Source organism: Choloepus didactylus, chromosome 8 (genome assembly GCF_015220235.1).
Source record: "Choloepus didactylus isolate mChoDid1 chromosome 8, mChoDid1.pri, whole genome shotgun sequence".
Classification (NCBI taxonomy): domain Eukaryota; kingdom Metazoa; phylum Chordata; class Mammalia; order Pilosa; family Megalonychidae; genus Choloepus; species Choloepus didactylus.
The window spans coordinates 16,075,233-16,092,015 of NC_051314.1; the positions used below are offsets into that span (position 1 = coordinate 16,075,233).

General features: G+C 53.5%; 1 protein-coding gene across 1 annotated transcript in view; it reads right to left on the bottom strand.

Annotated features, from left to right (window-relative positions):
* LOC119541828 (TRIO and F-actin binding protein) overlaps positions 1–15,023 on the bottom strand; it is a 56,297-nt gene extending 41,274 nt beyond the window's left edge. The window contains exons 1-4 of the mRNA XM_037846113.1: positions 14,895–15,023; positions 8,663–8,802; positions 7,039–7,234; positions 5,776–5,944 (exon numbers count right to left, since the gene is read on the bottom strand). Coding sequence (XP_037702041.1) covers positions 5,776–5,944; positions 7,039–7,234; positions 8,663–8,802; positions 14,895–15,008 — 619 coding nt within the window. The 5' untranslated portion in view covers positions 15,009–15,023. The remainder of the gene's footprint in view (positions 1–5,775; positions 5,945–7,038; positions 7,235–8,662; positions 8,803–14,894) is intronic.
* Positions 15,024–16,783: the final 1,760 nt, after the last annotated feature.

The following is a 16,783-nucleotide window of genomic DNA, read 5'->3' on the forward strand; positions in this document are numbered from 1 at the left end:
AAGATTCCTTATCCACTTATTAGGACATATGAAAAAAATTGGATATAGACTGCAAGCTTTTTATCAATGTTAAATTGTTTGAACTTGATAACTGCACTTAAAGTGGTTACGTAAGTAAAAATACTTGTTCTTAGGAAATGTACATGGAAGTATTAGGTGTTCAAGGAGCATGTATGGGGCATGATGTATACAACGTACTCAAAAATGTTTAGCAGATGACAGATGGTATGATAACAGCAGATGTGGCAAAATGTTAAAAGTTGGTGGATCTGGGTGGGGGGTATGTTCAAGTTCTCTGTATGGGTTTTGTATTATTTTTGCAACTGTCCTGTACATTTGAAATTATTTCAAAATTAAACATTAAAAATAAAAAAGAAAAAAAAAGATTCCCTCTCCTTTCCCATCTTCTCCCCGCCTCCCCTACCCTCTCTGAGCTGGTGTCACTTTGGTCTGAATTCCCAGAGCCTCGCTCCAGAACCAAAATCCAGCACATAATAACACTCAAAATCTGTGTTGTTGCCTAACGGACTGTCATTTGATGCCCCACAGTCATCCTGAAATACAGTTCAAGTCTGCTTGCTTTCCTCCAACCCCTCACCAGCTCCCCACTCTAAGCCGCCCTCATCTCTCGCCTGTATGGTTGCAATAGCCCCCGACATGCACGCTCTGGGCCCAATATTCCATCCCAGGGAGATCTTTTCCAAAGGCAAACCCGATCAGATCACCCATGCTTAGAACCCTTCAGGGGGAAGACAAGGAAAGACCTGAAAAACAGTCACAGATTGGAAGAACCTAAAGAAACAGGATAATAAATGCAGTGTGGGACCCGGCACTGGATCCTGGAACAGAAAAAGGACATCAGTAGAAAAAAACTGGTGGAATCTGAATAAAGCCTGTGGTTTTCATTTAGTTTTGTACCAATGCTCATTTCCTAACTTTAATAACTCTGGTTCTGTAAGATGTTAACATGAGGACAACCCGGGTAAGGGGTAAGTTGGAACTTTCTATACTATCTTTGCAACTTTTTTATAAATCTAAAATTCTTTCCAAATAAAAAGGTAAAAAGAAAGGCTTTCATGGGCTCCCAGTGGCACTTGGAATAAAATCCAGGGATTTCACAGGATGGGCAAGGCTCTGCGGGACCTGGTCTCCGCCCCCCACCCCAGCCCGAGCCTCCCCAGCACCCTCTCCCCCTCCCACACGCTCCAGCTCCCTGCTCTCCTCCTGTTTCTCAAACACTTTCCTACCTCAGGACTTTGCTCTCACTGTTCCCTCGGCCTGAAGCACCCTTCCCTCTCCACCCAGCAGGCTCCTCCCCTGAGTCTCTGTTTAAATGTCACCTGCTCACAGAAGCTTCCCTGGGCAGCCAGAAAGGAGCAGCCCCCTCTGTTCATTTCCTTTGTATAATTACATCTACATCTATCTTGTTCATTTGCTTAATTGCACTCTCCCCGATAAGCTCCATTTGGGGAGGGCCTTGCCGTCTTTATCTCCTGGAGTTAGAACAGTGCATAACACATTGTGGGTGCTCCATAAATGTTGTGTTGCCACCCCCAGCTCTGAGTTCTGCCTCACCCTGGAATCTTCCAGAAGTGCCCTTTGAGTGTGAGTGCTGGCCGAGATGGCATTGGCCACCACGCCCAGGGGCTCACAGGGGGTCAGTGCCCCCAACCCTGGTTTCTTCCTTTTACCTGCCTAGCTCTGAGCCTGGCACCCCAGGATGCAAACCTCCCTCTCTTAGCGGGCACCCAGGGCAGGCTCTACAGGAGACCCCGGGCATTCTGCATCCTGTCACTCAGCCAGCGGGCTCTACCAAGCCCGCCCTGCAGAGCTTGCTTTGCAAACTGCGAGGTCCCCAGGGAGAGACGTCCAGGGGTCCCCCACTGCGATTTAGGAAGCTGCCCCCAGGTGGACAGTGGCAGCTGCCTTTGCACGGGTCCAGAGGGCACCTCCCTGCTGCCACCCTGGCCTGTTTCAGAGCAAGAACACAGGTATTTGGTGCAAAATCCAGCCTGCCCTATGAGGCCCTTTGTACCCCGGGGAGGCATATGGTTCTGCTGTGTCATTACTTCTTCCCACTCACCCACACCCCAGGGTCTGATGCAGGCAGGGAGGGCGACGGTGGTGGTGACAGGCCTGACTCATGCTTTTCAAAGAAGACTCCAGCTGCTGGAGGGAGAAGGGACTGAAGGGGTCAGGGCAGAAACAGGGAGACTCCAAGGAGATCCACAATAATCCTTCTGAGATGTAATGGTGGCTTGGGGGGAGTAGAAGAGATGGCAAGAAGGGGACAGATTTAGGGTATGTTTTGGGGGAGGTGCTGACAAGAACCACTGATGACTTGGATCTAGAGGGGTAGGTAAGAGGAATCGGAAAGATGTGAGACTTGGGGCCTGAGCCCCAGATAAAGGGTGACCCCCTCACTGACCTAGACCAGGCTGCAGGAGAAACAGGGTGGGGGGCAGCCTGCTGGTGGCCCTGGGTACAAGACCCCTCTCCAACCCCCTCCCTTGCCCCACGTGTCCCCAACCTGGCCTTCCTTCTACCCCTCTGTCACGCCCTGGGGCCTGGCACCACCGGCTCCTCCTGGCCATTCTGGTCCATCTCAGCCGCAGTGCCCCCCCTCAGGGAGGTCTTTCCCATCCCTGCTTGATTCTCCAGCTGTCAGTCACTGCTCCCTGGTCTATTGTCACATTTGTTTTCCAGCTGCCTCCCCTCCCCGGGACTGTCAGCTCCATGAGGGCAGAACCTTGTCTGTCCCATTTGCGGCTGTTTCTCCAGCACCAGGACAGAGCCTGCCAAACAGTAGGTGCTCAATAAATACCGAATGAATGAATGAAAGAGTGCCGTCTGGGCTGTGTTGAATTAAACACCCTGGTGGGGAAGTTGAGCCATGGTGGATTGATGAGCTAGAGTTCAGGAGAGAGATCAAAGCCAGAGGTTATGCTCAAGAGCCATCGATTTCTTCTAGATATTATCAAAAAGGAAAGTGGCTGTGGGTACAGAGAGAGAAGAGAAGGGGGTCCAGGTCCGGGTGCTGGGGTGTCCAGCGTTTAGAGGTCAAGCAGAGGAAGAGGCAGCAGCAAAGGAGAGTGAGAAGGGGAATGGCCAGTGAGGCAGGAGAACAGTGAGAGTGGGAGAGCAGGGTCAGGGAAGCCCAGAACGCATCATCGGGTGGAACGAGTGATCCTGTGCTGGGCATTTGTTTAGTGCAGTGCCTGACATGTCCAGAAAAGTGGGGCTCTGCTCTCATTGCTGCTGCTATTCTCATTGCTACTTAACCACAGCTGATGTGTGAGTGATACATACGTGTTTGTTGAGCGACTGAGTGACAGCGCTGTGCTGAAGACACCCACATCCCATCCCACCATGACCTTTGTCTGAGAGCAGGAAGCCCCTAAATCTCTTCCTTGGGGCTCTCAAAACCAGCACATCCAGGATGTTTGTCCTCTCCTCCCCAAACATCCAGTGAGTCACCAAGTCTCATCAACTCTACCTCCTAAATCTCCCTCCTTCTTTGTCTCCCCTTTGCCCCACAACCACGCTTTATTCCAGATTCTCCTCTCACCTGGACAACTACAGCAGGCTATGGACATGTTGTAGGAACAGTGCTCTGATAACCAAAAGATCCGTCCTTCACCTGGAATCACCAGTTGTTATATGTTTGTCTCATTTGCTTTAGCCATCTATCTAGCTCCCTCCCTCCCTATCTATCTTGCTGAACCATGTGATAGCTGAAGATCTGACACTTCATCGTTAATCTTTCCATAAGCATCTCCTAAGAACAAGGACATCCTCCTTTATCACCACGCTGCCATATCACACTCAGGAAATATGACATTGGTACAATACTGTTATCTAATGCACCATCTATGTTCAGATTGTCCCAATGTCTTCCATAGCTCTAATTTTTCCTACCCAGGATCCAATCCGGAATCACCCAGGCAACACTTAGCTTGCATCTCTCTGTCCTCTCCTTTAACCTAGAACAGTTCCCTGGACCTGTTTTGTCTTTCATGAAGAGCCCATGTCAGTGATTTTGCAGAATGTCCCTCAGTTTGGTTTGTCTGGTATTTCCTCAGGATTGGATGCAGGCAATGTGCTTTTAGCAGCATGTCAGGGGGCCTGTGGGGCCCGTTTTCCAATTCAGGGGGGCTGAGCAGCTGCTTGGCTAGGGTGCTGTCTGCCAGACCTGCCCTCCCAAGGTAACTTTTCCCTCTGTAATCAATGCGTAATCTCAGGGGTGATACTTTGAGACCTTGTGAATATCCTGTTTGCCAACAACCTTTCACCAGGGGATTCAGCATCTGCCAATATTCGTGTCTGAACCAGTTATTACAGTGGCTGCAAAAGACTCTTTTCTAATCCTTCAGCCTTGCCCTGCTCCGATTCAGCCTTTGCACCTTTGCTGGAGTGAACTTCCTAATTCCCTCCCCTCCTCAAACACAATTCATGGCTCCCTACTACTCAGAGAAGAAAAGTCCAGACTCCTTGGCGAGACTCTTGAGGCCCAGCACAGTCTGGCTCAACTGTGCATCCCCATTTAAACTCGAGCTGTCCAAGCCAGGACACTCCCTTATCACACCTCCAAGCCTTTGCCCAGGCTGCTTCCTCAGCTGGAACGCCGTCTGGTCCAGAGGGCCCTTCTGCGAGAGTTCTTTCCTGGCTGGAACGCTCTCTTTCTCCTCTGCTCCTGCCTTCCTCCCCGCCGGCCCTCAGCCCTTTGCTCTCAGTGTGGCACATCTGTTTCTGCTCTTTCTCTGGGCTGCCATTCGTCAGCTCCCAGCTGCCTGCTTTACTAGATGATGAGATTTCTGGGGCAGGGACAGGACTCACTTCTCTTAAACACCCAATGTGTCTAAAACCAGGCTTCACACGTAGTTAGTGTTTGCATGTTTGATGACCGAATGCTAGAGGGGTGTGGGAAGTCAGGACCAACGGTCAGTGTTAGGACTTGAATTCCCTGATCTCACAACCCCAAATACTGTCAATGCTGAAGACAGACCAGTAGGCAACACAGTGCAGTAGTGACTGAGGTCCCAGACTTTGGGTCCAGCATAAGGGGCTCCCAGGCCAGTGAGATGTTGACCAGCTGTCGTGGGTGCTTTTGGGTTCGGCCCGGTCAGCAGCCTTCCCCCTTTATCTGGGAACATCACCCTGCCTTCCTTTGGGCAATCTCCTCTTCCCTACTGTCAGGCCATGGGGTTTGCACAGGGTTCTGACCCTGTCCCTGATCACCAGGTTGGGCATATGACCCATGCTGGCCCAGTGAGAGCCCTTCTTGGGACTTCACATCTGTTGGGATGCGTGTGCCCTCCTTCTGCGGGAGTAGCTAAGCCGGTGGGATGCAGCCTGGTGCTGCTGGTGGTCATCATGTCCCCATCGGGGGAGGTTCTGGCTGAGAATGAGGCCAACACAGAAGAAAGAAGGGCAAAGACCAGCTTTCTGATGCTGTTTGAACACCTGGATCCAGCCATGCCTGAAGTCAGTGCCCCTAGACTTTTTACCGAGGTGAGCCATTCCATTTATGTTTGGTAGTTTCTGTCATTTGCAACCCAAAGAGCCTACCCCACCAGCTGTGAGGTGATATATTTAATTAAAGCAGGTAGAGTAGCACATCGGAGCTGCTCCATAATTATATGGGAACTGCTAGTATTATTAAGACTTGGGCCCCCCAAGTAGGCTATGCATGGGGTCAGAGGGCCAGCGAGAAGTCCCCAGGCTTTCACCACCCCCACTGACCCAGTGACCAACCCGGCCTGGCAGAGGACTCACCCTCCTTTCTCTGGCCTGTGGTGTCACCTCCCCCAGCAGATCTGGCGAGGACAGACGGAGCCCTTCGGGGGCTGTCAGCTCTAGGCCCCTCCTGGGGCCTCCGTGGGATCATCACGGGGAGCTCTTTGGACGTGGGGGCCTCCTCCTGCCTCTCGTCAGGGTCCCAGTCCTGTGGCTGAGGGGAGGAGAAAGCGTGTTTGGGGAGGGAGAAGAAGGGCACCAGGGTCTGCACTCCCAGCACGAGATGGGGAGGAGGAGGGGAAGGAACTGGCATTTAAAGAGCACCTGCTGTATGCCCAGCACTGGGCTAATCTCCAACCAGTTCTGTGGGGTAAGCCTGTTGTTGAAGCTAAGAACTTGGCCAAAGTCACATGGCTGGGAAGTGGCATATTTGGGAGGGGACCTGCACCAGGTTAGTCTGACTCCACGTGGTAGGAGGGCCTTGCCAGAGCAGCCCCCAGAGACACCCCAGGATCTGGTGAGAAGTGGATTCAAATCGCAGCCCCACCACTTCCCAGACGTGTGGGCTCCAGTAAGTGGCTCCCCTTCTCTGAGTCTGTTTTCTGACCCTACGGTGGGCCCTGGCAGCCCACCTCAGGGGATGGGTGAGCTTCCAGGAGCCCGGCCCACCGACCACTTAGCCACGTGCCCAGCACACAGTAGGAGTGCAGGGTTGGGGCCCTTTTATTCTGAACCCCTTCAGCTCCAGTCACTTCCCCCTGGGGGAACAGGCCTGCCTCTTCTGCTCTATGACAGCCCTTGAGGAGTAAATGTCCTGATAACGGTCCAACAACCCCCTGTCCGCCAGCTTCTTTTCTCCTGGCTAAATGTGCCACCCCCCAGCCTTGCTGGCACCACCCCCAGCCCCGGGCCTGCTCCCTTCCCTTTATCCCTTGGGAATCTGTGTCATGCTGGTTGTGGGGCTCAGCAGTGTGTGGACACCATGCCCACTGTCCCAGCCCTTTGTGTCCACCTTAGCCCGCTGCTGATTTACTTAGAGCTCCCTGTCTACCAAAACTCCTTCCTCCAAATTATTTTCCGAGTCAGAGCCCAGCCCTGTGCAGAGCCCCCTGCCCATCCCAGGGGCAGGTGGTCCGGGTGGTTAGTCAGGGAGGCCCCAGGTGCCGGCTAAGCCTCCCGAAGCCCTTGGTCCAATTCCCTGGGGCAAGAGGCCCGGCCCTCGTGTGGTGGTTTGGGGGGCATTTCGGGCTGGGGACAGAGGGGTGACCTGCTCTTGTCCCTGGCCTCCCACCCCCAGCTCACCACAGAGGACGAGCTGCTGGTGTCATCAGGGGTGTCACAGTCAAGACTGGAGCTGGTGGCAACGTCGGGGCCCTCGTTGCGGCTGCCACTCGGGGAGGCAGTCAGGCCCTCCAGGTAGGGCACTGCCTCAAGTTCCTGGCTCCTGCGCCTGGGGATGGCTGTGGGGACTTCTTCAGGGTGCCCTGCTGACGGGCCCCTGGGAGAGGAGACACAGACCCGTGACTCTTTCCTAAGAAGTGATGGGGAATTAAGGGGTGACCCCCTCAGGTACACACATTCACACAGGGGGCCATTTTGCAGGCCAGCTTGGGAGAGAGCTGCCTCTGTGCTGGGCACTTCACATCGAGCTACAAACCCTCCCTTTGCAGTGAGAGTATCACGATTCCCATTTTACAGATGAACAAACTGAGGCCCAGAGAGGTCAGGGGACTGGCCAAGATCACAGAGGTAGGGGGTAGCAGAGCTGCACTGTAATTCAGGGCTTTTGCCCCAGACCCAGCCCTCAGTCACTGGAGCAGGAGTGGGGACCCCAAGCTAAGAAGAGAGAATCATGCTGGGCTAATGGGGGTGGGGGGCGCTTTGATAGGCAGCAGGGCTCCAGGCTCAGTGACAGGGTCATCAGCCTGGAGGCTGAGAGAGGAAATTGCAGAGAAAGTCCAGCTCCAAAAAAGCCTGTTGGGGTGACCTCAGAAACAAGCAGGCTCAGACTGCCAGTATCCCCAAAGATGGACTACAGGATGGCAATGGGCAAGGACCCTGAGAAAGATTTCTGTGGTCAAATATGTTTGGAACACACATCTCTTATCTCCTCTAACCTGAAAGCCACAGTGCACCCAAGAAAATAAAGGCACTGAAAAGTCCTGCAGTAAAGATACTCAACTTTGTTTATCCCAGTCTTTCTGAAACACATTTGATGGCAGAGCTGTTGTTTTATAATGCCTAACTGGGCATTATAAAACCTCTCTTATTTCACAAACAGTGAAACAGAAACACAGAAAGGAGTAACTTGCTAAAGGTCATACAGCCCATCAGGGGTGGAGCTGATGCAGGGACCCAGGTTCCTGACCCTCAGGCCATGCCCTCCCACGGCACCACGAGCCCAAAGGGGCACTGCCGTTCAGCCCAGGCCTGGGGAGGAGAAGCTGCAGAAGGAATCCCAGAGCCTGGGGGAGTGGTGGCCAGGTATGCGGGTGGCAGCAGGTACTCCTGGGTGCGGGGACTGTTTAATCTTTCAAAGCTATGCAAAGGGACCGAGGGAATGTGGGCGAGCTGTGGGCCAAGCCCACAGCAGAGCAGGTGCCTCATGCCCTGCACCCCAGAGCAAAGCTGAGCCAGGTCTTGGATCATCAGAGGGGTGAGCAGGGCCACCGGAGAGGCAACCAGGGTTGGGGAGGGTAGGCTCAGAGACACTGGTGCCAGCAGGGACAGTCCCATCCGAGTTCTCCCAAAGGGCCCAAGAAATGTACCCAAGGCCTGCCTGGGTCTGGTGGGCACAGACTGACCACGTGACCCTCCCCAGCAGCCATCACAGACAGATGCTGCCACCATGAAGAGGTGCCGAGTCGGGTGGGTGAGGGCATCCTACCCCAGGGAGCCCTTCCCCGGGTCCCAGAGCTGAACCCACCTCTCAGGCCCCAGCCCGAGGCCCACGCCCACTACAGACTGGCAGCAGGAGGTCAAGGTGCCAAACAGGTCCTCAGGTGCAGGTGGGCGGCGAGGCAGGTCGCAGTAGGGTGCCTCGGCACGCGGAGGGCTCCGGGGCTGCTGAGACAGAATGTAAAAGAGGAGACAGCTCAGCGCCCAAGTGGGGGGGCCTCCCCTCCCCCTGCGCGGCCCCTCCCCCCACCAGGTGGTGCAGGAAGCCTCTCCAGGCATCTCCTCCCAGGAGCTCACACTTCTCAAGGAGACTACAGCAGCCTGTAGGGCCCCTTGGGACCCAGGAAGGGGGTTGGCAGGGGTACATGGGTGTGTGTATGCAAGCACGTGTGCAGACATTTACAGGCCGAGGTGCAGGTATGTGCGTGTACACAGACCTCTGTGTGCATGTCTGGTGCACATAACTGCACTGAGTTTTGTGTGCATATGTGCACACATGCATGCATGTATATGCAGCTCCAGTGCATACCTTAATGCTTATGTTTGCAAATATGCATGATGTTTATTTATGTATATATGTTGGTAAGTGTGTGTGCACCTGAGGAAGTGAAGTGAGCAGGGGAGGGAGCCGGAAGGGTCTTTTGTAGTCAGAAGACAAGGTTGATGGGGGAGCGAGTAAGCCAGCTTGGAGAGTGAGGGCTGAGAGAGGAGATGAGAAAACAAGACCTTGAAGATTTGGCCACTAAAAGAGGGGAAGGGGGCTCCCGGGTTGGAGGTCAAGGCCTGGGAGTGGGGCAGGGCCCCGAGTCTGCCCCCAGCTCCTCTGTCCCTCCTGCCCTCAGCAGGGCCACACCTGCCGGCGGTGGCTGGTGCTGGGCTCACCCGGGGGGAACGGCTGGAGTGCCCCCCCACTCCTCCCCACCTCCCGGCGTGGCAGAGCCCTCCCCCAGGGCGGTGGGAGACAGCAGCCGGCACCCCGCGGCCCGCCTCCTCTCGGGTTACCTGGGCAGCGGGCTCCGGCAGTGGCGGCTGTCAGCACCCTCGTCCCCGGGGGGCTCCGGCTCTGGCCCCCGCGCTGCTGCCCTCCCAGGCCCCGACTCTGGGCCACGGTGGCGGCAGCCGAGGCAGCGGAAACCCTAGAGGAGCCGGCGGCGGGAGCAAGGGCCCCTCATTACTGTTTCATAAGCCAGGCCCAGCCAAGAACAATGCAGGACACGAAACCGCGGGAACCCGATCTGGGCCGCGCACCTGAGAGCCGGGCGGGCGGGGGCCCGGGCCTGGGCTCCCCGGGGACCTCGGAGCCCAGGGCTGAGGCTGCCCCGTCCACAGCGCCGGTGGGCACAGGCTCTCCTGGCTCTGAGAAGGTGGCCCCAGGCAGGGCCTGGGCAAGGCCACAGAGTGGGGCCGGGGTGGCGGCCGTGCCATCCGGGCCGAGGAGGCCCAGCCTGGGTACAGTTTCGCCCCCTGCCCCCGGGCCAGATTCTGATCAGAGCGCACAGCGGGAGGTGTCAGATCCGCAGCCCGGCCTGGCGCCTTGGCGGCCCTGGGGACAGCAATGAGGAGGGAGAGGCTCACCCGGCCTTGCCAAGGGGTCCCGGCCCAGCCAGGCCCAGCGGGAGCCCCCGCCTGTCATGGCACCTCATCCCTGCTTGCCCCAGCATCCCTCGTCACCCACCACAGCACTCGGCCCATGGCTTCCCCTCTCTGAGCCTTGTTTTCTCATCTCTAAAATGAAGGCAGGGGTGAGACCAAAACCTCGGGCAAGGGACTTGAACTTTCTGTGCCTCGGTCACCCCGCTGCAGCAATGGGAAGTCACAGGGCCCACCTCCCAGGGGTCTGAGAATTCAGTGAGTTCACGCTTATGGAGGAATTTGAGCAGCGCCTGGCTGTACATCTTAAATATAATAAATGATGCAAAAATGTTAAACAGAATTTTATAAATGTTAAATAGATAAAATGATGTTAAACACAATTAAGAAAAACTGAACTGAAACGGTATGCACAGTGCCTGGTGTACAGAAAGGCCTTCCCGCCGAGACCCCCTTCCCCGAACCGGCCCCAACCTGGCCAAGGCTGCACGTTCTCCAGCGCTAACTCCCTCCCCCTCCTGCTTCCCAGCCTCCAGGAAGCTCGGCTGTGAGTAGAACAGGGAACGGGAGCCCAGGAGCCCAGGAGCCCAGGGAAGCTGGGGCTCCCCCCAGGCCCTTTGCATGACCAGTTGGTCAAACTTCAGGGGCCCCAGGGAACTGGGTCCCTTTCTGAACATTGTGGGTAAGTGAAGATGTCAGAACTCACCCAACCCTGCTTCTTTGCTGAGCTCCGGGGAACACGTTTATCAGGCCCTGTGGGGATGAGTTTGCTCCCAGGTTTAATTAAGGACAGAGGGGCCCAGCTCAGGAACTGCACAGCTCCATCAAGGCCGAGGCTACTTTCGTTACAGACCGAGTTTATGACTCCACATGTTTGAAATCTCTTGAGCAAAGTCAGGGGCTCATGGGAATCACAAATAAAGTATCAGAGACTATGTAAACTTATAGAGACAGAAAGTCGAGTACAGGTTACCAGGGCTTGGGGAACAGGGGTAAGGGGTAGTTAATGCAAAATGAGCCTTAGAGTTTCTGTTTCGGGTGAAGGGAAAGTTCTAGTAATGGACGGTGGTGAGGGTACTGCAAGACTGTGACTGTGATTCATCCCACTGAATTGTATGCTTGGGAGGGGTTGGGATGGGAAGATTTATGTTGTATATGTGTTTCCACAATTAAAAAAAATAAAGAGAAACTAAACAGGTGACGATAATTAAATGCAACCACGATACTGGATGAGATATAAGCACGGAGAAGAAAAGGCTCAAAAGGACGTTATCAGGACATATGACAAATTTGGAATATAGAATGTAAGCTTTATATCAATGTTAAATTTCTCGAATTTGATAGATGACATAAGTGAGTATCTTCATTCATAGGAAATGTACATGGCAGTATTATGTACATTCAAGGAGTATGCAACCTGCTCTCAAATGTTCAGAAAATAGATAGAGGATAGAATGATACAGCAAATGTATCAAAATGTCAAAATTGGAGAGTCCGGGTATCTGGGAGGGTGGGGGGATGTTGGAGTTGTCTGTATGGGGTTTGTATTATTTTTCAACTGTCCTGAAAGTTTGAACTTATTTAAAAATAAAGTTTAAAAATTGAGATATAATTCACAAAGACACAAAAGACAAAGATAAAAACTAGGGGCAAATAGGGCCAAAGTTCTAAAATTGAACCTCCTTGGAGGCCAGGGCACCCCGTCTCCCCTGAGAAAGCAGCAGGAAGAAATCCCTTTAACCCGTAACCATGGAGCACCTACTATACACCTGACCCGGAGTGGGGTCAGGGGTCCAGGGTGGCCACAGGGGTGGACTGGGAGGTGCACGGAAAAGTCAGGCAGAAGCGACTGCCAGCTTCTGGGAACCAGAGTTCGGTATTTTACGGTCACATCCTGGGAATTGTCTCCCACCCAGGGTCTGGTTATCGGGCCTGGCTCCAGATTCAGTCGCCTCTTGTGCATTTGCAAAACTCAAGTGGGTTTCACAAGCTGGGGGTCGTCAGGGGAGCGAGTGGAAGCTCAAGGAAGTGAAGGATCTGACACAAGTGCCCCTGCCTTCTCTTGCCTTGGCTTGGGAGACGGGTGGGGACACTGGTGTTTGCCTCCAACCTCACTCCATCTCTGTCTTCTGGGCTGTCTGGGTCTCCTCGTCCACCTGTGTTTAAACGCTGCGTCCCCTGGCTCATCCATGAGCATGACCAGAGTGAGGGCCGGATCCCAGGCCTGTATATCCATAACTCCCCACTCAGGTGTCCCCCAGGCACCTCAGACTTGCCACATCCCAACAACTGCAGACAGATCTCCCTCCTGGGTTCTCCTGGGTTCTCTTCCTCAGGAAATAGTGAGGCAGCCAGGGGCCTCCCACCTCCCCTGGGCTATTCAGGAACCAAATCCTGTAGATTCTCCTATTCAATTAGTTCTGAAATATGTCCATTTGTCTCCACCTCTAAATCTCCATCATCTCTTGTGCAAGTAATTGCACCTTTTGCTCCCTGCTCATCCTGATTCGCTCTCACCTCCCTGCACTCCATTCTCTGCTTAGCAGTCAGAGGGACTTTGAAAAATGGAAATCCAATCCTGTCATTCCCGGATTTAAAATCTTCATTGTCTCCCCACGACTCTCAGGAAGAAGTCCAAAGGCCCCACGGGACCTAGACCCCATCCTGTTCTCCAACCTTGTCCTTAATGCCTTGCCCTTCTCTCGCCTCGCCTCTCTCCAAGCTCGCCCCCGTGCTTCCTCCTCTCTGCTTCAGGGCCTTTGCACAGACAGTTCCCCTCCTCTCCCCTCCTCCCAACCCCCCCAATGCCCACACAGCCTTCATGAAGCACTGAAATGTCGTTTTCTTGGAGAATTTTCCCAATGCCTCATCATTTACCCCCATGCCTCTTGTTATTCTTTTATAGGATTTATCCCACCTGTGATTAAATAATTATTTGCGTGATTACTTTTTTCCTGTCTTCGTGCTAGACTACAAGCCCCATGAAGCCAGGGACTGTGTTCATCTTATATGTCACCATTTCTCTGACATCTAGCACTCATTCCACATGTATTAAATACGTGAACTGGTCCAAGTTCTCACAGGTGGGAGGTGACAGGATTGAAATCAGAACTCAGATCTGTCTGAATCTGGGCTTCTCTTCCTGCTCCATGCTTGCTATCCCCCACCCACTGGGAGAAGGTCATTTGCACGGGAAATGGACCACCAGGACCTTCAGGCATCAATTCCCGAACTGTGGGCAAGGAAGCTGTCAGACACAAAGGCATCGAGACTGTATGTAGATGTCCACTTATAAGAAATAGCTAGAATATGCAAACACATGGACAGAAAGTAGAGTAGACGTTCCCAGGGGCAAGGGGCAGGGAGAATGGGGAGTTAATGCTAATGGGTGTGGGGTTTCTGTTTGGGGTGATGGAAAAATTCCGGTAATGGTTGGTGGTGATGGCGGCACATCATTGCAAATGTGATTAATCCCACTGACTGGTATGCTTGGGAGTTGTTTGACATAGGAACATTCACGTTGTACAAGTTTCCACAATTAAAAAAACAAATGATTAAAAAACACTGACAATTAAATGCAATACATGATCCTGGACTGGATCTAATAATGGAGGAGAAACGGCCCAAAAGGACATTATTGGGACATATGAAACAATTAGAACATAGACTGTTAAAGTTCTTGAAATTGATAACAGCACTTAAGGCGGTTACATAAGCAAATATCCTTGTTCTTAGGAAATGTACATGGATATGTTATGTGTTCAAGGTGAATGACATGTACAACCTACTCTCTGATTTTAGAAAACTGATAGCTAAATAGTTCAACAGATAGATAGTTAGATGGACTGACAGCTAGAAAGATGGATAGATAGAGTGATACAGCAAATGTGGCAAAATGTTAAAATTGGTAGATCTGGGTATCAGAGTGGGGGGTTTGGTATTTTTGCAGCTGTCCTGTAACTTTGAAATTATTTCAAAATAAAAAGATTAAGGAAAAAAAAAACAAAAAACTAGAAGGGCCCTTGGAGACTCAGGTCCCATGGCTTCTCACAGCCTGTGTATCAAGGGGGGCAGGTGCCCTGGGTTCACATCAGACCAAAGGGACAAAATGACTCCCCTCTCCACCCATTCACTCTTTGATTAACTTAAGGAGAGAGTCTCCACTGGGTGCTAATGTCTCTTTAATGCCTCTCTAGCACCTGCTAATCTTCCTTTTTACCAGAGACAGCAGGTCTGAGGGTCGGAGCCTTCAGCAGGCAATGGACTCTAACCAGAATTTAATAATATTTCTGTTTTTTTTTCTTCTTCTTTCTTTACTCTTACCTTCTATATTCAGGACATGATTCTGGTTTTCCATTTGTGGTGATGATTTACAGTTTTGTTTCAGAATAAGTGAAAAAAGGGTGTCGATGGAAAGAAAAGTAAACTAAGTGGGAGATTAAATGAGGGTAGGGCAGAAAATCATAAAAGCGGGGCATTTGGATGACGTTAGTAAGAAACAGTTACATGGCCCAGCTACCTCAACGTACAGATGGGAAAACCGAGGCTCTGCCCAGGAGGACGGCAGGGTCTGGGGTCACATGGCAAGATAATGGCTGGGCCAGGGCCCTTGGTCCATCACCGACCTTCCCATGCCAAACCACCCCAACTGCTCAGGAAAGCCAGCCCACCTGGTGCCCGGCTCTGTGGGCCTCCTCAGGGTGGAAGCAGTTTTGACAGTGGCTCTGAGTAGGTCTGTTGGCCTCCAAGTGTGTGCAGGGGGCATTTGCAGCCAACCCCTCCATGCCAGGAGAGTCAGACTGGGGCAGCACCTGCTATCCAATGGCTGATCCTCTGAGTGGGGCCTGGGAAGAATGGAGGGAAGCAAAGACCAGATGACTGGAGGAGCCCCCTGCTTGCCCCAGGCCAGACAAGGACCAAGGAAACCAGGTTATACAAACATTCATCCATCCATTCATTTATTCACTCAACAAACACTCATTGAGCACCTAGGAAGCACTCTGACAAGTATTTGACGTATGATTTTGAGTCTTTACTGCCGTGTTGCTCAAAGTGTGCTGCGAGGATCCTGAATCAGAGCTGCGGGGCTGCTCATAAAAATGCAGATTCCCAGTCCCCTCTCCAGATTCACCCAGTCAGAATCTCTGGGGATGAGGCCTGGAGGTCCTCCAGGATTCCAGTGTACCCCAGATTCTGAAAATACCCTTGTCTTACTGCTAATCTGCATTGTAGATGGTATTAATGCCAATTTCAGATAGGGCAGCTAAGGCTGGGAGAGGGTCTGTAACTTGCTCAAGGTCCCAGTGGCTGAGCTGGAGTCCACCCCAGGTGGTGTGCCTCCTCACCCTCAGATGTGGAAGTGAGGGCACCCTGGACACCTCCGCCAACTAGCAGAGGGACCTCGGGAAATACAGGGTATGAGAAGAGGACAGAGTCTCAGAGAAAAATGATCTGCCCAAGTTCACACAGCAAGACTGCAGCAGAGCTTCAGTAAAGAGAAACCCTGGTGTCCTGCCTAGAGCCCAGGGCTCTCCCTTCTGGGTGCCCCTGGGGGCTTCAACATTGTGCCCTGGCAGAGAGCCAGGTCAGAAGATGGATTTGGGGATGTCCTGTTTCCCCCGCCATGCAATCATAGCCCAGGAGGGGAGCATGGGGTGAGGGAAGAAGGGGGGGCAGGTTGGAATCCAAATTCCCAGAAATAGGCAGAGGGGAGGGGAGGGGAGACCTCATGGATCCCCAGGTCACCTGCCTATAGCTGTCCTCACCTGACCAGTTTCCTCCCAAACGTCCCAAGGGACGGTCCTTTGCTGCCAATCTCGGCTGATTGCTGGGGGATTTTGGTCCTCTCCCGGGCAGCCGGTGCCAGGTTCCTTCACAGTAAGACCTGGGGAGGGGACCAGGCGGGCCGAGCTCCGTGTTGGGTGGGGGCACCTACTGGGCCCTCCGTGGCTCCAGGATCTTGAACCCTCCCGGGGCGGCCGTCTGCCAGCGTCGTTCGGTAGAGGGGGGCGCATCCGCCCGGGCCAGGCTGGGCGGTTCTCTCCCGGTCGGGGCACAAACAGGAGCATCCCCTTGGGCGGAGCACGCCGTTCATCTCCCCAGGCAGGGGGAAGCTCTGCTCCACGTGCCCCTCGCTGCTCCCGCTCCCTCCCACCCTCAAGGTGCACAATCGTTTTCTAAATTGCACGTTGGAAGTAGATATAATAATGAAAAACCTTAAGCACATACGCATGCCCCACCCTGGTAATGGACCCCTGGACCTCTCTCCGTCCAGGCAGTCAACCCGTCCCTCCTGGTATCCCTCGCCCCACCCAGGCCCCCTCCCAGCCCTCCCCTTGCCGCCGCCCGGTACGAACCTCGGCTCGGGTTTCCATGCGCAGGGGGTGCCGGGGTGGGGGGCGCGGGGGTCACGGACTCTTTATTTTAACAATGAATCAGAACATTGCCCGGGTGGTGGGCGGAAGACCACGCCCCTGCCGCCCTCGCATACGTTCTGTCTAGGCGCTTCATTTGCATGAGGACTGTGGGATTGGACAACTCGAGGGCAGGGGGTGGTGCC